Source organism: Eptatretus burgeri, chromosome 12 (assembly GCF_056783735.1).
Source record: "Eptatretus burgeri isolate ZD-2024b chromosome 12, Ebu_testis_v1, whole genome shotgun sequence".
NCBI classification, from domain to species: Eukaryota; Metazoa; Chordata; class Myxini; order Myxiniformes; family Myxinidae; genus Eptatretus; species Eptatretus burgeri.
The window spans coordinates 31,143,615-31,162,544 of record NC_140972.1 but is presented as its reverse complement, the minus strand read 5'-3'; the positions used below and the strand labels follow the sequence as shown (position 1 = coordinate 31,162,544).

At 45.2% G+C, this 18,930-nt stretch overlaps 1 protein-coding gene across 4 annotated transcripts in view; it reads left to right on the top strand.

Moving 5' to 3' along the window:
- The window catches only part of LOC147015359 (ADAMTS-like protein 1), a 317,312-nt gene that overhangs the window by 278,708 nt on the left and 19,674 nt on the right, over nucleotides 1-18,930 (top strand). For 3 of the 4 annotated variants that reach the window (XM_085850035.1, XM_085850033.1, XM_085850037.1), the window contains 8 exons: nucleotides 1,597-1,750; nucleotides 4,579-5,761; nucleotides 8,706-8,827; nucleotides 10,728-10,856; nucleotides 11,129-11,308; nucleotides 11,704-11,838; nucleotides 12,748-12,960; nucleotides 13,370-13,553. In XM_085850035.1, coding sequence (XP_085706161.1) covers nucleotides 1,597-1,750; nucleotides 4,579-5,761; nucleotides 8,706-8,827; nucleotides 10,728-10,856; nucleotides 11,129-11,308; nucleotides 11,704-11,838; nucleotides 12,748-12,960; nucleotides 13,370-13,553 — 2,300 coding nt within the window. The remainder of the gene's footprint in view (nucleotides 1-1,596; nucleotides 1,751-4,578; nucleotides 5,762-8,705; nucleotides 8,828-10,727; nucleotides 10,857-11,128; nucleotides 11,309-11,703; nucleotides 11,839-12,747; nucleotides 12,961-13,369; nucleotides 13,554-18,930) is intronic. The other variant, XM_085850036.1, reaches the window with a different exon arrangement.

The following is an 18,930-nucleotide window of genomic DNA, read 5'->3' as shown; positions in this document are numbered from 1 at the left end:
GGGGAAAATCCCGGGCCGGGGGATTGTCGTTCTTTGGAGTAGAATCCTTCCAACCGTCATTCTTGTTTACGCTGCAAGAATCTCGGGGAGGGAGAGTGTTGTTCTTTGGTGTAGCATCCTTCTAAAACTCCTAACTATTAAAATTAATCACATCGCATTTACATTGATTCACCCACTAGACAAGGGAAGGAAGCTATCTATAAAACACATACTTACTGAAATAACTGAGCTATAGGAACCTGGATGTTGTTTGTGATAGTTTTCCAAATTCGCAACAATATCTCCTCCCACACGGGGAGGGGCCTTGGCAAGAATCATCTCGCTGTCCATCCCTCATTGGCCTACGGCCGCACCCTACCGGGGCGGGCCGTGGCCCCTGTTCGGAGACCCCATATTCTCCACGTGGCCTCCCTCGCTCGCGCAGAGCAAGAGGGTCTGCCCTGAAAGGCCCACCGTACAAAAACTATCGTTTGTGGGGCCAGAGGACCGGAACCACGAGTCCCCCTTTTCAGCAAGTCAAGGTACGAGCAGCCAGCGGGTGGTGATGGAGCGTGACGGGGAGGTTTGGGATGGCTCGTTGGATGTAAAACCCAACTAAAGACGTCACAACGCACACATTTAATCCTCCCGCTAAACAAAAGGACGGGGTCCTGACTACACAAGTACTTACTGGCATAACTAACGTTGGGACCTGAATGTTGAGTGCGCATGGTTTCCCGATTCGTAACAATATATATATATATATATATATATATATATATATATATATATATATATATATATATATATATATATATATATATATATGCCTGGTGTGTTGGCGCAGTGGTTAGGGCAGCGGCTTGGGATCCAAAAGGTCCTGAGTTCAAGCCCCGTTGGGCCACTGAATTAATACACCAGGGGGTTGACTCAGCCTGTCATCCTTCCGAGGTCGGCGAAATGAGTACCAGTATACTGGGCCAGTGTATACCCCGGTTAAAATAGGTGTACCATATCCCTGTGTCGTAAGAGGCGACCAGGGTTGCGTCAGGAAGGGCATCCGGCGTAAAAAAAACCTGTGCCAAATCACTATGCGGATCACACGGATGATCCGCTGTGGCGACCCCTAACGGGAGCAGCCGAAAGAAGAAGAAGAAGATATATATATATATATATATATATATATATATATATATATATATATATATATATATATATATATATAGAGAGAGAGAGAGAGAGAGAGAGACAGAGAGAGAGAGATATACTGTAGAAAAACATATATTTTCAAATTTTACATTTTATTACATTTATAAGATACCATAATTTTCAAAATTTTGTTAAACAACCTTTTACAATTAATTTTTCTCAGTAGCGCAAATTTTTCAAATAAAAAAAAATTAATTAATTTTTAAAATAGTTTATTTTGATCAAATGTAATGGGACTTCATTATTTTACATGTGTTTTAAGCATCCCGTTAATGGCCACCACCTTTGCCATTTTGTAGTGATTATAAGATAATCTGTTCACCTGTAGATTTGGCATGAATGTGCATTGAGTGCCTTCTCATAAAATCTGATCTCTCTACCCACCTCCTTCCCTCTCCTAACACCCAGTGTTCTGTTACCTGTGGTGAGGGAACTCATCAACGCACACTTACCTGCTTAAGACCAGTCAACTCAATGGACACTATTTCTGTGGACCCATTAGCCTGTAGCGGCCTATCAAGGCCTGCTAATGTTCGGGTGTGCAAGCAACAGAATTGTGCTCGTAAGTATCTCTGTCAACATTCTTCTCACCCACCTCATCTGACCCCAAACCACCCATTCCCCCTGCTTTTTCCCCCACCTCAGAGTGACCCTGGAGTTTGTGTTTGTTTTCTCCCACCATCGACTACTACCGTCTTTGTGCCTCAAACAAATATTTGCAATAGCAACGGCACGTTGACATGAGTGCAACATGTAGAATTTCACGAAAGCTTGTCCTTTTCGGTATTTTGAAGTCACTGAGCTATGAAGGCTTTACTTTGGCCCTCTGTGGGTGTGTGTTGTTCTGAAATGGAAAACCAATAACATGGTAATTTGATAAAATAACAATAATGTGAATAATGGAATGACCTTTGTGCTCCCATAAAAGCACACAACCCATCATTCTGGGATCCCAGGTTCGATATATAAAAGGATCCCAAGATGTGTCTCTTAACATCCTTGTAATTCTCATATATACGTTCACTCATGTCTGCCGACATCCTTGTCTTACACATAATACATGTACAATCTCTACAATGTAAAAATGAATCGCTATATTTCAGGAGTAACTATGCTTTTTAAATTCTATTAATCCATTTATTAAGATGTTTTTGTCACTTTTACGCTCAAAGGGTCACCCACGAGAGCTGGGTGCAGTTAGAAACGACCCATTTAAAAATGAGATCAAAAGATTGTATGTTGGAGTTGCACATTACTCAAAAACATTACTTTTACAATGTACGGTAACGAGCATAATGAGGGATCACAGAGGGCCCAGAACCCACCCTTCCCAGACTCAAACATTTAGTGAATTGCCAAATTTTCTCGATGACCAGTTGCAGCTCACAAATTTTTGCTAAGGGAGTGGAGAAATACCTTTTCCTGCTAAAAAAAAAAAAAAAAACTTGGAGAATTAATGATGAGGGTATCTGATCTAGATGTTTAAGATAATGTGCGGTAGAAAAGGAATGAGCGCAGAAGAGTTTTTTTTTCTGTAGAATGACAATGATAGGACAGGGGGCCACAACATGAGAGTAAATAAGGTGAGAGTTAGGATGTTAGTTAAAGCATGAGTCACATTTGCTCTACGACTAGGATATGGCGGCCGTACCCTCCCCTGAATTGACAGAAACGTGCGGCGGCCGCAGAGTTTCTGAGGTGGCCTCAGGGTGGCCCTACGCCATATGGCTATCTTTTACAGGCCGTAGGGGTCTCCATGGAATTAAAGCGCGGAGTTATAACTTTTTTCATTTCTAGGTTGGCCGTAGCAATTCGACAAGCCGTAACCATGATGTAGATGTGTTCCACGTCGACCGTACGTAGGGCGTACGGTGGGCTTGCGTTATTCGTGCGTTTTCTGTAGGCTCTTATCAATGAAAAATGAATTTTGCCAACCCCCAAAAAATTACGGCGGCTGCACTATTTCCACGTTCGCCTTAGGGCCCCCCTGCGGTCACCTTGCGGGCACCTTGAGGCTACCTTGCGTCTGCCTTGAAAATTCTCTGGCCGCCGCAGGGATGCCCGAAGGTCACCGTGCGACATCAAATCAAAGACCGTACGGCACTCCCACGTTTTCGGTCTCCACAATTTCTAAATACCCCGTGCGGCGACCCAAAAAATAAAAACATATGTGACTGCTACATTGTGTGACCGTGGAAATACTGCGGCCGCCCTATAATTGCTAGTGGCTGTCGATTTTTTTTTTTAGACCCTACGGCCGCCGAGCCAAATGTGACTGAAGCAAAAGCAGCAGTCTTTCACTCAGAGGAGTAAATGCATGGAATAGTGTCCCTTGAGGGGTTGTGACAGCAGAAAGTATAAATGTTTAAATTTGAGTTACATCGGTACCTATAAACATTCAGGATAAGGGGATACATGGATATTGGCAGGACTGGTGGTTATAGCTTAGGTATGGATGTGGAGTGAGAAGGAATTCCGGGAGAGGGTCTCGTCAAAAGGTCAATGTGCTGTTGGTGTTCGTTCATTCCTCACCAGACAACCTCCTGCATTCCTGAAAATGAAAAACATCCTGGTGATGTCACTGTGCCTTTCCCACTGTTCTCCTCCTCACTCCCCTTCGCTCAGTTAAATTAAGTAAATAAACTGATAGAATAAATTAATAATGTATTGATGAAGCACATGCATGATGGACCAAATGGCCTCATCCTGTGTCTGAATTCCTTGTATTTCCTTGGAAGATTAGTATCGATGTAACTTGAGATTAAAAGTTGACAAACATCCTGTTCTTTTCCTGCTAAAGTTCCCAATACATATTATGTAAGCAGTAATTGTGGAAAAGTTTCCTGCATGACTCCTCACACCTTTCCCCCGTTTTTTTTAATTTACTCCCTCTAATCCTTTTCTCTTTTTCTCTTTCTTCTCTTCTGACTTACTCTTCTCAAATTCATTCTTCTCAATTGATATCCCCACCATTCAGACCCTGTGCACTGAGGACAAATTCGACAATGTGCTGGATACTTTGGCATTCCAACCCTTTCTTATCTTATTACGTTTTCTTTGATTTTCATTCATAAATGGGTACGGAGAGACTCCAACCAGATTGAAAGATTGATGAGCGGAACTGTAAAGATCAATCCCAGTCTGCCTCGGCTATTCCAGTTCCTGCAGAGAAATGGAATGTCTTGTTGAAGTGACAGGTCTCTAGATGCTCTCACAGGCCAGAATGAGCCACAGGGCTCCAAAACGAAATACTCAGTGAGCAAGCATGGGTTCAACTCGCCCGATAAAAAAGCATCATTACATGGTTACTGCATGTCTCATTCATTGCTAAAACATGCTGCTGGATCATGGAATTAATATATTGCTTTCCTTCTCTCCCAATATTCTCAGAGCCTAAGGCCATCAAAAGTGGAGCAGTAAAGAAGCAGCCACAGAGGCAAAAAGGACCACAGATCCTGGCTGAGCGGCGTGCACATGTCCAGTCACGCCGGGATCGTCGTGTCTTTCTCTGTGTTGGCGGTCGAGCTTACGTCTGGCCCGGCAGCACTGTGGTCATTCGCTGTCCTGTACGGCACTTCCCTAAGGCACTGATTCGCTGGGAAAAGGACGGCCGCTCGCTCGGCAAGTCGACGCGAGTCGGGCAAAGCCGCGCCGGTGCTCTCAAATTGCGACGTATGGGGCTGGGTGATGGAGGCGTGTACACATGCATCGCCGGACCTGCTCGTGAAGCGGTAGTTGTCCAGCTTTTAAGACCCGTACGGTCTCTGATGGTGAATAAGCATGAGGCAGGAAGTCAAAGTAAAGGTCGCCAAAGAAAGGGACAAATGCCCAATTCTAGATTCTCAGAAAGTGAGGGAAACCTCAAGACAAAGCATGAGCTTTATTTGGATGATGGCACCGTTGAGAAGCACCCGTTACGTGCTTCATGGTTTCCCACTCAAGAAGTCACAGATGAGCCAGTTTATCTGCGTCAGGAAATGCAATCGGAGGAACACAATCATTCTTATGAAGTCCTCATCGGTGCAAAACCTACTCGTGCTCAACTTGCTGTAATAAAAGCGGATCATCCAAAGAGCCAATCGATAAATCACACAGCGGCAAACACCTTTAAAGATCCCGAGCCTGATAGTTTACCATCAGCGAAGATCTTTTTGAGTGAATATTCACAGGGACAGCTCAGAGATGCAAGTGTAGGCAGAGATTTCTCAAAAAGAAATCATTTTCTGGGCGAGTCCTCGAAGACCACAAGCAAACAAAACTTTCAAACTTCTCCTTCACCCACAAGAAGACCAATAGATCTTCGGAACTCAAAAGCAAAGTTCTCCAGCCATCCAGAGTTTAACATTACAACTGAAAATCGAAATGTGACTACATTCCAGCATCCAACTGTTACAAGACCTTCTATACAAGCATCGTGGATGAACATGGGAGAGAACGTTTGGTTTTCCGTCGGGGAGCCGGTGCTCGTCACTCGGCATATCAAAAGCCTTACCCTTGTGTGCAGTGGCACAGGTCAGCCAACCTCTTGGGTCTTCTGGCACAAGGATGGTTCTCCCATCATGCCGGACTCAAGGTATCACATCTTTTGACAAACTTGGTTACCCTAGAGGTCAAATTGCTGGCAGTACCGTAATGTACACTAAGATGCTCCAACAGTAATCATCTCCTTTCGCAATGTAGCATGCAGGGGAACACGGGGCTGATTGCCTGAATGAAATGGAAATTGCAACAACATGTGTGGTTTTTACCTCCCAAATCTGATTGGTTTAATGTTTTCGACCAGTATGTTAACCCTCTTAACCCTCAGTGAAAACACTTTCCCCGCGATCGTGCTCAAGTCAGCCAATGGTAGACTTTTCCAAACTCGCAACTGCACATCGCTGCCAAGCTGTGTGGTGCTGACCCATGCAACCTACTCCTCCACAGCTGGTTCTGAGAACTCGCACATGCTTGGCAAGAAGAGGAGGCCATAAAGATCAGGTCTCCTGGGAAATGCACCAACATTGCTCTCACAGCATTGCTGCAAAGTAAAAATTTTTACCCTCATAATCCCAATCGGCGGAAAGTCCACGTTATAGCAATCCATAGTGGTTTGTGCATTTTGAAGGTCGACTTCCATAAATGTCTGCCAATGGAAGGAATGTGGTGGCACCCTGTCTGGACACCTTTCCTTGTCATGAGGAGGATTATAATTAAGAGTAATTGTCTCATAATTTCAAACGAAATGTTTCTTTCCCAGCTCACTTTCCATGAAAAAAAACCTCATCTCATCCGTCAATCTAAAGAGAGATTGACAGATTGTCCAAAACATCTTCCATGATGTAATTGGTCAGAGGTATTGTTGTTTGACTCCACTATATATTGAGTCACTCGTGAAAGTACAACCACTATACTATTATATTGCTTCCCAGAGTGTTGTTATAATGTATATAATGTTTGGTTTTGGTATCCCTCAGGTCTCTTGAGGGTCTTTCGGTGACCCTCAATGGTTTAAGTTGCTTCACTTTGATGGCATCTTTCTTTTTGCATCCTTCAGTCACAACTTATGAAAGGGCTTTATGAAGCTGCAATGTGTGCGTGTGTCTGCACGTCTCCATGCACATATTCGGGCAAGAACCTCTTTCCACCTTACATCATGAAGGAAAAAATGTTGAAGACATCTTTAAACTTTCTTTTTTGAAAACACAGTTGACAGTGACTTATTATGTAGCCACCAATGAATTTCCTCGGTCATCTTTAACCCAGTAGATCACACGCATTATAAGCTCAACATCACCGCACGTCTTGTCCTCTGTTTGTTGAATCATTTTGCTCACCTTCACTCCTTTGCCCCTCTCTACCCTCCCCCCTTTCCTTCCGTTTTCTCTCAACTGTAGAGTCTCCTCTCTACATCTGTCCAATCTTTCTCTTTACTCCAGTTTTTAAGTTGGAAGCCCAACGACATCTAATGTCATCTCCCATACTTATCTCTGGTCTTTTAAACTGTCTCTAGTCTGTTTGGCCGTCTGTTTCATGTCCTGCCTGTCACCCGCAACATCCCATTTGAAGTTCTCCATGCTGACAGAGGTCCAGGTAAACTAACAGGCAATCCAGGAAAGTTCATTTTATTCTCTAGGTTTATCAGACCGAAGATGGTTTGAGACCAAGCGCTACAAACAATGCAAACTTGCGATTGCAATATGGAAATTGAACCTAAATCATGAAAATAATCATCTTTTGAGTCCTACATATAGCAGATATTTCAGGAAGAAATATAAAGATAGCAGAAGTGGAGATGTTTATGCTGCACCTCTTCACCTCCAAGGAAATTGACTCCTAGAGACGCACAGGTATCACAAGGGATTCAAACAAAAACCAAGAACTAGGCTGTAAACTTCCATTCCTGTTTTAAATCCTTCACTGCGCCTGCAACAACAACCTGCACAGCTTTCCGCCGAACAAGCACGGTCATCAAAATTGCCGAATTTGCGGAAGTACAATATCCAAGGAATATAAAGATCCTTGGGTTATGCTCGGGGTATAGCGCTCGCGAGGATAAACATGAGTGCCATTGAAGGCCATTTTTGTGTTAAACATCCAGAAGTTTTGGCTTTGAGAAATTGCATGGGCATTCTTTCCCTTTGAAAAATCTCCACATACAAGGACAGCACCCGTTTGATCTCTCCCTTTAGGCTATTATTAATTATTAGATTTCAGAAGACTTGTGAGCCTTTGATAAGTTGAGTTGATAATGTGTTGTGTTAAATCTTATCAATTCTAGCTTGATGTTCAGCCGTTGTTTTTTTTTTAACAACGTCGAAAGAGACCGGCATACTTTTACGTGAATTGCAAAGACGAATAGAATCCAAGGAGACGGTGAATAAATCGACACAATCTATGGGATTTAAACCATGAACCTGGAATCCCAGCATCCTTGAGTCCATCCAACCACTGGGACCATACTCTATGCAGAGCGTTGGTGCTGCATCCGCGGTCTTCCTTGGCTATTGGGTACAATCCTGGACGGGTCACCACTCCGGCACAGGATACCAGCAAGCTGGCACTCATTTTGCCGACCTCGAAAGAATGACAGGCAGAGTCAACCCCACCTGGTATTAATTCAACAGATGAGGTGGATTTGAACTCAGGACCCTCAGATCCAAAGCCCACCACTGTAGCCAATAACCAACACCAGGCATATCCTTGAGTGACGTGCTCGGATGGGAGTGCTTTATAGACCAAATGCTCGCAGGCGGCCGGCCATCTCGTAAACACACAAACATTCCACTCGAGGCAAATCCCAGTCGTGGAGTTTGAGTACATCGTTTCTTCGGAGTTGATTAATCTACAGAGTAAATTCTTGGGAAGAAAACGAGCGTCTCAAAGAGAAAATACATGGTGAACTAATTTCGGGTACTTTACACTGATCTATGGTTTACCTTGTGTCATACGTTGAGACAACCTTGTTTTTTCTTCCTTTTAAAAAAAAAAATACCTTCATTACCTGACATTAACCTGAACCTGTGTTCGTTTTTCAGATTGTTTACTCTGCCAAACGGCTCACTGATCATCCACAGACCAACCGAGAGAGACAGTGGGATGTACACTTGTCGTTCCATAACAAGTACCGGCTCTCTCTCATCGCTTGTCACCGTGATAGGTGTGTGGCACTCAGGGTGGTGAGGGAGTGGGGGGAGGTGGTCAGTTTTGAGGATGACTTTCCCCATTGACAGAGATGTTTAACACCTTGTGATCCCAGTTGGCTACAAAATGAATGCCTTTGTTAAGGCGCTGTCACACCTTGACGATTTAGCCAGCGTATGCCGACTTATAAAAAATTTGTCTAAAACGCTGGCACACGTCGAATACGTTATGGGTAAGTTTTGATAACATTAAGAACACGCTGAAAAAGCACTGCCATACGTCGTAGTACGCTGGCTTTCATTGTTGTACTTTGCGGTTGTCCTCAAATTTTAGCATGCTTGAAATTTTACGACGTATGCCGGCGTATGACTCACATGTTCCGCTACGCTGGCCATAAGTTGTAGGCACGTTATGCGATCGTTGACACACGTCGAGGCACGTTACTTGTAAGTTACTCATAAGTCGAAACACATCGAGGTAATGCTTAACGTACCCAAAACTTATTTTTAACCTATGAGTAACGTGCTTTGAACCTATGTGTAACATACCTCCAACGTATGTAGACGTATTTGATTGACATCTTCCGGACGACCACAGAACTTAGTAAACGTGTTTTTCACTTACAGCTACCGTATAATGGCGTATTGGCAGTGTTTAAAAAATAAAATTAAATAAAATAAAAAAACAACAATAACTTCCGATATTTCGTCACGTGCCGTTACATCACGTCTGATTGCCTCTTCAGTTTGCTCATGTCTTATTCTTAGTTCCTCCTCTGTGAATATTTTCTGTTTGAGGATATTGTCACGGCGACGTCGAAACTTAAAAGCAAATGTCCGAATATATTTTAAAATTCGTGATCGACTAATAAAAAAGTAATAAAAAATAAAGCAACAATAACAACAACTTCAGATATTTCGTCACGTACCTTCACGGAGCCAAGGAGAAAAAAAGAAAATGTGCCTTGACGGAGAAAATAAGTTTGGGTATGCTAAACATTACCTCGACGTGTTTCGACTTATGAGTAACTTACAAGGAACTTATGTCGACGTGCGCCAACGATCGCATATCGTGCCTACAACTTATTCCCAGCGTAGCGGAACGTGAGCCATACGGCGAGTACGTCGTAAAATTTTCAGCATGCTTGAAATTTTACGACGTACGAGACGTACTACGACGTTTGACAGCGTACTTCATCGTTTTTCAGCGTGCTCTTCACGTAAACCAAACTTACCTATAACGTATTCGACGTGTGCCAGCGTTTTAGACACATTTTTCAGAGGTCAGCATACGCTGGCTAAATTGTCAAGGTGTGACTGCGTGGTTGACACTTCCAATTCTCAGGCGGTTATGATTTGAATCGGGATCGGCAGCTTTTTAATAGGCTAGGCCACGTGATCGTCGGCGATATGTGCAGCGCGCTATGCCTAAGTTAGACTATCGTTGGGCATAGTTTGTGAACGCCGACAACACGCTAATCATTCGTTGGTATAAGTTATGTCTATAAGACATATCTTTGGTATAAGTTGTGTCTATAAGACAACGAAACGTTCTGTGTACGTTACTAATATGTTATGCATACGACCAACTCGTTATGAATACGCCAAAAACTTTTTAAAAAACCATCAAAATTTCAGCGTACGCCAACGTTTTCCATACATTTTTATACGTTGCCATTGCTGGCTAAATCGTCAAGGTGTGACAGCGCCTTAAGAAAGGAAGAACATTAGAATTAATATTGTACGTTAATGAATTATCGCAAAATTTCCATGGATGATCTCAAGTTTCTTGCTTTGAGACCTTTTTGACCATCTTGATTTCTTCTTTGTCAGTCTTGCAAACATCGATTCAATGATCTCAAACTTCTATCTTCTTTTATATAAGCACGTTGTTTGGTTGTTTATTTTTTTTGTCAGATGAGTCCCTGATGGAGACCACACGTGAAGATGTCACGCACATGACCTTCGATAATGCGGAGTTCAACATTGGTGGAACCATCAAAGTGCGAAGGGGAGCAAACTTTACTCTCAGGTGTACTGTGAAAGGTATTTGAGTTTTGCTGTACTATCATTGTGATTGCATCGGTCACGTTGTCCAAGACAGACACTTGACCTCACAAGTGATCGCAAAGCAATTGAAGAAGGAGAACTGCAAGCAAAATTTATTGGTACTTAACACCATAAAATTATGGGAATCTCATTCTTTACATGTCATTCTGACAACAAGGTAAAAACATATTCTCTAAAATGGACTATGATCTCCTCCCCCCCCCCCACCTCCCATTTCCTTTACACCCTCCACCAAACTACCATGCCAGGTCTCCCCAACGTCCATCGATTGTGGCTGAAGGATTCTCAGAAGCTTGAGTACCATAGAAACCTTTCTAATGGAGCATTACTCTTTACAAACATCACTCCCGCCTCCTGTGGCCTGTACACATGTGTGGTGAAAACGCCTTTCGGACAGATTGCCGAGAGCACCTCACTTGTCCTGCTGGGTAGGCATTCCATGGTTGATTTTTCAACTCGGCTGTGTTACTCGCAGCGAGTTTGCTGTTTACATTGCAAGGTTTGCATTGTGATCCATGTTAGTGTAACTGTAGAGAGCTTTGAACGTATGTGGAGATATACGTTTATGGAAGAAAACGTTCTTGCTTAATGATGACCTATCTGAACTACAAAGAAGCTTTTGCAAACTCGAGGCGTTTCATCGCCTCGACTCACCACTACTTCCTCGTGCACAACAAGGGTAGCTCACCACTCCAGAGAGCGAGCTGGCCAGCTGGTTATAAATTCAGACAATCCGCGTCGCTTACCCATAAGGCACCGCCTCCATGTGAAATTATTTGTATCTCTAATGGCTTAACACAAACCTGTCCGCCGGTGCACCCAGATCCTCCCAGGTGGACAAAGGACCTCCCTGGAGTGAACAGGGTGTTGGCAGAACATGTAATCAGCACAAAAGTTGCGTTACTGGTGCCCTGGGGAGGAAAGCTCATGGCTTGCAGTCATCATGATCTACTGCTTGGTACTCCACCGCTGGCATCATATCCCTAACCATAGCTGTGTGATAAAGTATTCCTCAATTGTGCATGATGCATTCATTGCTGATACAAAGTTCCATCTCACTCTTCCATGAGCCTAGATTTTGTATAGATTCTAATTTATAAAAGAAGGCAATGTCTGTATGTCTGTTCCTTATGGAATCAAAAATGGCTTCGCTGACCTCCCCCCAATTTTTCATTCGTTCTTGGGGTACACAGGGTCAGATCATTGGCATTCATCAATATATCTCCCCCCATGATTTAAGGGAGATGACTTGTGATTTTCACCTGTACACATGGAATATATGCTTGGTGTTGGCTTAATGGTTAGGGTGGTGTGTTTGGGCTTGGGATCCTCGGATCCTGAGTTCAAATCCCACTTGGATGTTGAATTAATACCAGGTGGGGTTGACTTTGCTTGTTGTCCTTCTGAGGTTGGTAAAATGAGTGCCAGCTTGCTGGTATCCTGTGTCAGAGTGGTGACCTGTCCAGGAATGTGTCCAATAGCCAAGGAGACTGCTTAGGTAGCACCAACGCTCTGCACAGAGTATGGTCCCAATGGATGGATGGATGGATGGATGGACATGGAATATTGCATGTGGTTTCACCACTGACTCCTGTTGGAGAGAGGGCGCATTGAAGGTGGGGAAATTATGCCAATTCTGAAAACAAATCCTCTTGCTCCTTGAGGGAGCAGGTATTTAATAGTTTCATAAAAAAGGAACTTATGGTACTCAAATTCACTGATTGTTATATATTTTGTCTTTTGAATTTTTTTTGAAATCAGTGGAAGCACTAAGCTGTCAAGGTGTAGAGGAAAAGGATCCGAGTTCACCTTACCTGAAGGCCCATATCAAGTTGTAACATATGTATCACCTGTCTGTCTGTTGCAGGATGTCCGATCGAGGGAAAGCCGAAGGCAAACATTAGTTGGTCCATCGGGCAGCCGTCACTCAGTTTTGGCCAACTCTCGCCCTATCGGTTGTTAGCTGAGGGTCTTGTGCTTCAATTAACAGCTCTCAAGCAGGCCTGGAAAGGCAACATAAGCTGCGTGGGAACAAATGAAGCTGGATCGCTCACTGTCTCACTGAATCTCAATGTGATGGGTAAGAGTAATCTTTTATTTCAAAAACTACACATTTCTTGCTGACTTCATGTCTCGCCTATTTTTGTTTGTATTGATAAATACTTCTGAATGACCATCCCTCATGTTTGACTCTGTATTTATTTTGTCGTTTTTCCGTCCAACTTCATTTCTCTCATCCGAAGTACAGACATGGTAAATGCCGAAGATGTTTGGAGAAGGAGAGCATACTTTTTCACCAGATGACCTTTCGTTATTGATTAGGGTGCTTTAATCATTCAGTCATTGCAATATCTAGAGATGGTTAATTTCCATCAGAGAAACAGGATGAAAGATTGACCTGATAAGGTATGAATTAGTGCTCATTCGATAAGATGTTAATCGTCCATCACGGGGCACTTTCTCCACAACCATCTCCTCACGATGTGCAGAATGTGTATGGGATCAACAAGGCCTGTCAGCATGCTCTTCAAGCTGCGGAAACATCGGTGTCCATGTCCCTCTCTTCTATTGTACGGATGGGACCGGCCACAAGTTGAATGCATCTTTCTGCCGTGACCTGCCCAAACCAGCAGAGAGGCTGCGGAGGTGTAAAGCTCGGGACTGTCCACCCAGGCACGTCCTTTGATGAGTATGGCTTTCAAAATAGGTCCACAGCTGGTGTGACACTTTTAGCAAATGATGCCCTGACACTCAGGACAATTGAGTATGGATATTAATGCTTTTCCTGTGTGTGTAATTTGGATCTTTTACCCTGCATACAAAAAAGAACATGTGATCGAGAATAGCCATAATCACTCCCCTGGGGTTGATCACTCACATGCCCTACTAAGTTTGTCTGCTACTTCAAATAGGCCTGTTTAGCCTTGCTTTTCTTGAAAATTTTCCGTGTGCTCGAGGGAGGCTTATGCGCGCCGCACTCTGATCCGGCATAACCAGAAGCACTCGCTTGATTAAAACAGTTTGAGCCAAGAAGTACACCGAACGGCGGGCATCCTGTAATGCATCCAGTGGCTCATTTGGAACCCTTGTATAACAGAGTGCTCATTCACGGGTGCGATCAATATGCGAACTGGTGTTAGTTTTCCTGCCAAACAACGATCCCTGTTATCTGACGCAAGTCTCGTTGAATGATGCCGTTGTGCCAGCTACGTTGTGAATACTCTAACATAAGCTTTCAAATCATTGCTCATTTCCTTGCTGTGTGCCTTCGCGTCCTCAGACGAATTGACGCCTTATGTGAAAAATTGCACTAGTACTTGTAGGTTCACCACGAGCACCTGGTTTTTTGGCTCGGCATGTTATTTTGAACTTTTCCTTTGGAGATCCATCATGGATTTTGTGCATTTGTCAGCTCAGGGAGCTTTTGGATTTTTCCTTTAGGTGGTAATGGTGTGTGACGTTTTTTCTTTATCTTCCTGTTGCAATCAAATGTGGCTTGGCCTTGTGGCTTGAGCTTTTCTTTTCTCTTTTTTTTTTTTTTAGCTGGAAAGTAGAGGAGAATGGGTACGACCCATAATCATTTAAGACGACCTCCTTTAACAAGGGAAAGAAATGTGAAGAGAGGAAAAGAAGAAGGAAACATCCAAGACACAGATCTAGAATTACCAAAATACATTCACAACAGGTGGTTGCAATGCCAAGTCTCACCAGGCTGAGCAACCACCTCAAAATACAAGACAAAACAAATAAAGACAGTTCAACTGCAAAAGTCTGGCGAAATAGGATGAAACTTCAAAGATGGAAGGAAGGCGGAATTGACATTCCTCTTAAAGCTGCATGGATCATCGGATAATGGGAAGCACGTTACAGGTAGTGAATTCCAAAGCAAGGCGGTACGAGGGGAAAAAAAAACCATTTGCATCGCATTTCGCTACACATTTTGGACTCGCTACAGTGTAAAGATGAACAGAAATGGCAAGCCAAGTCTTGCGTCCCAACACTCGCACAGGAAGAACCAAGGTGGAAACACCAGCAGAACATTTGCCATGAAAATATCTGTCGAACAAACTAAGAGTGGCAACTGTGACCGATGGTGAGAGAGTGGTTCAAGACTTGAATCCTTCTCTGCACCAACCAGGTCACCTATGCGTTTCTGGGGCCTATCAAGTGATGATAAGTGTTGGGTTGGTGCTCCAGCCCAAATGTGGCAACAGTACTCCATGAGGGGATGTAGAGTTGTCCTATACAATTATAAGACAGCATCAGGAGGTAAATACCTCTGTGCTCGATAAAGACAACCAACTTGCTTGGAAGCACTCTTCGCAATACCAGAAATGTACTTATCCCAATTAAGGTTAGGGAAGATGTCAAGGCTAAGACGACGGAGTTTGGATGATTCTGTGAAGTTTGAAGACCATATGTACAGAAGAGAAAGACTTGTTTTTGGAGCGAGACATGGACAGATGCCATGTCCCTCCAAAGGGCAGAGGAGCTCCTTGTGAGCCAACGGCCATCCATATCTAGTGCCCAACTGTGTCTGCGGACGTCCTCCTGCAGTTGGGTCACTTCTTATTAGGAGGTTGGTGGCAGGATTTGCACTCCGGCCACTGTAAAACCCTTCATTCCGCAAAACGCAAAAACGCAAAAAAAATCTGAAAACCCACTCTGTGGGAGTACCTCCTGTGCAGCTTCCCTTCGCAGGGCAGCTCTCCGGATGACAGGATTGGGGCAAAGCCTTCGGGACCCCCAATCTTTGATAGGAGGGAAACCACAGGGTAACATCCCTGGGTCAGATTGCGGGAGAGTGTGTCGGAGTGGTGCTGAGGTGTCGTCCACCAGACGCCAGTCTCCTTGGGTTAACCTGAGGCGGTCCCTTCGGGTGGGTGCCTGGAATGTCCTATCCCTAAGAGAGGATGATCACCTGTCTCTGTTATCATCTGAGCTCAAGCGTTTGGACATCGGGATTGCAACTCTCTCTGAGGTTCGGAGACCAGATTGCGGCGAGATAATGGTGGGTGGTTACACCTACTATTGGTCTGGTCGCTCTGATGGTTACCATACCCAAGGAGTTGCTGTAGCTGTGTCCAATAAGCTGACCCCAATGATAATTGAGGTAACACCGATCAACGAGCGTATTATGAGATTAAGGATTCGCCACTCTTTAGGTGTCATTTCCCTGGTCTCTATTTATGCTCCGACTGAGGCGAGTGATCTCACCGTGAAGGACACATTCTACGCCACACTCGAGTCTGTGGTTGATCAGTGCCCCAGACGAGATACACTTCTAGTCTTGGGGGATTTCAATGCATCGACTGGAACTGATAGGGACGGTTATGAGGTGTGTGTTGGTCCCCATGGGTCAGGAACTATGAACCAGAATAGCACTAAGTTCCTTGACTTTGCAAGAAGTCATGGACTTAGGGTGGCTGGTTCATGGTTTCAGCGCCCACAAGCTCATCGCTGGACTTGGTATTCCAACTCTGGCGGTGTGGCAAAGGAGATTGACCATGTCCTCATTGACGGTCATTGGAGGATGATCCAGAACTGCAGGGTCTACCGGAGTGCTCAGTTCCTCAATACTGACCACAGGCTTGTTGTAGCAACTCTAAAGCTGCACCTTAAATCCTGGAGAATGGTACCATCCCAGCCTAGGCTGGATGTTGCCAAGCTCAGGGATGAGAGAGTAGCTGAGGAGTTTGCAAACAGGCTGAGTGGACACTTGGGGGGTCTGGGTGCTTTGGGGGGTCCTGAAGAGTTGTGGAGCACCTTCAAGACCACCGTTCTTGATGTTGCCGGTGGATGCCATGGAGTTCACCGCAGGGCAAAGAAGAATTTTGTCTCTCAAGGGACACCTCTTCTTGGTTTGGGTACAGTGGATGCTCTTTGAACTGGGATCTGAGAGGTTCTTGACAGAGAAGTCTGAAGTGAAGGCCCGCTGGGCCGGTTACTTTGAGCGGTTGTACCAGGCTGATCCGCCAGCTGTCGAGTTGGACGTCAAGGGTGTTGCAATCCCTGTTGCTGACCCTCGAATCAACTGTGGTCCACCTACGCTTGTGGAAACATGGGCTGCGGTGAACCAGTTGAAATGGGGCAAAGCTCCAGGGATCTGTGGCATCCATGCCGAACTTCTCAAGGCTGGTGGAAATGCTGCACTCGTGTCGTTGCATGCAGTTTTGTGCTCTGCCTGGAACACAGGCATCATCCCAACTGACTGGAAGAGGGGCCTTGTTGTCCCTCTCTGGAAAGGGAAGGGTGATCGCCAAGACTGCAACAACTACCGAGGGGTGACGCTGCTCTCAGTGCCGGGCAAGGTCTTTGCTCGGATAATTATTGATAGGGTTCACCACCATCTGCTTGAGCACCAGCGTCCAGAGCAGTCAGGCTTTACACCAAAGAGGTCAACGATTGACCGTATCCTTTCCCTTCATGTCCTCACCGAACGCAGATGAGAGTTTCGGCAGGGGCTGCTTGCAGCCTATGTTGATCTCTGTAAAGCGTTCGATTCAGTGAATCGGGATGTCCTCTGGAGGATTCTTGGTCTTCGTGGGGTGCCACCGAAACTGATCGATCTGATGTCTGAACTCTACTCTGGTACTGAGAGTGCTGTGAAGTGTGGTGGTACCACCTCTGACTTATTTCCAGTTGTTACTGGAGTTCGTCAGGGATGTGTACTTGCCCCCACACTTTTCAGCACTTGTATGGACTGGATTTTTGGGAGGATGTCGGAGAGATCAAGTTGCGGTGCATCGTTTGGCAATGTCAAGATCTCGGACCTTGATTTTGCAGATGATGCAGTCATCTTTGCGGAGACCTTAGATATCCTTTTGGGGGCCCTCGACGTGCTGAATGAGGAGTCGGAGCTGTTGGGATTACGGATTTCTTGGGTCAAAACTAAGATTCAGGCTTTCGGTGACATCTTGGATGCAGCTGTCCTGTCTGTGTCTGTTTGTGGTGAGGATGTTGAGGTCGTGGATAGATTCACTTACCTTGGCAGTGATATTCATGTCTCCGCAGGTTGTGAGCCGGAGGTCAATAGACGTCTGGGTCGGGCCTGGGGAGTCATGGATTCACTGGATCATGGGGTGTGGCGCTGCCGGTACCTGTGCGGGAGGACGAAAGTCCGAGTCTTCAGGTCCTTGGTACTTCCACTCTTGCTCTATGGGTGCGAGACTTGGACTTTGACCAAGGATCTGAGACGGAGACTTAATTCCTTTGATACCAGGTCTCTTCAGAGAATCCTTGGCTATCGCTGGTCGGATTTTGTGTCCAACGAGCGGTTGCTGAGAGAGACTCGGATGAGATTTGTTACCTGCATAGTCCGTGAGCGCCAGCTGCGGCTGTATGAACATGTGGCTCGTTTTCCTGACGCTGATCCTGCTCACCAGATTCTCTCAGCGAGGGAGTCTCATGAGTGGAGGAGGCCAGTGGGCCGACCACGTGCCTCATGGTTGCAGCAGGTTGACCATCATCTCAAGGAGATGGGGATGGGCCTGGCATCTGCCTGGCGGATGGCCAGACGGAGGCCCCTGGAGTACCGGCGGAAAGTGGACGCAGCGACGCGCTGTTCTGGCGCATGCTCCCATACCTGACCTGACCTGAATGGGAAGGCAGTGTGAGCAGAGGGAATGGAAAGGCAATGTGAGGAGAGGAAATGGGAAGGCAGTGTGAGGGAAGGGAATGGGAAGGCAGTGTGAGGGATGGGAATTGGACGGCAGTGTGAGGGAAGGGAATGGGAAGGCAGTGTGAGCAGATGGAATGGGCAGTGTGAGGGGAGGGAATGGGAAGGCAGCATGAGGGGAGGGAATGGGAAGGCAGCGTGAGGGAAGGGAATGGGAAGGCAATGTGAAAGAAAGGGAAGGGGGCATGAGGGAATGGCATGGGAAAGCAGTTTGAGGGGAGGGAATGGGAAGGCAGCATACCAGGGCATTACCGAGGCGATAAAACATGCCCAAACTGCAGTGTTTTCTTTCTAACCACTGTATTCTATATAAAACCGGGCGGTCACATTTGAAAATAAAAACTAATGCTGTTTGGTAATGGCCTAACTGCA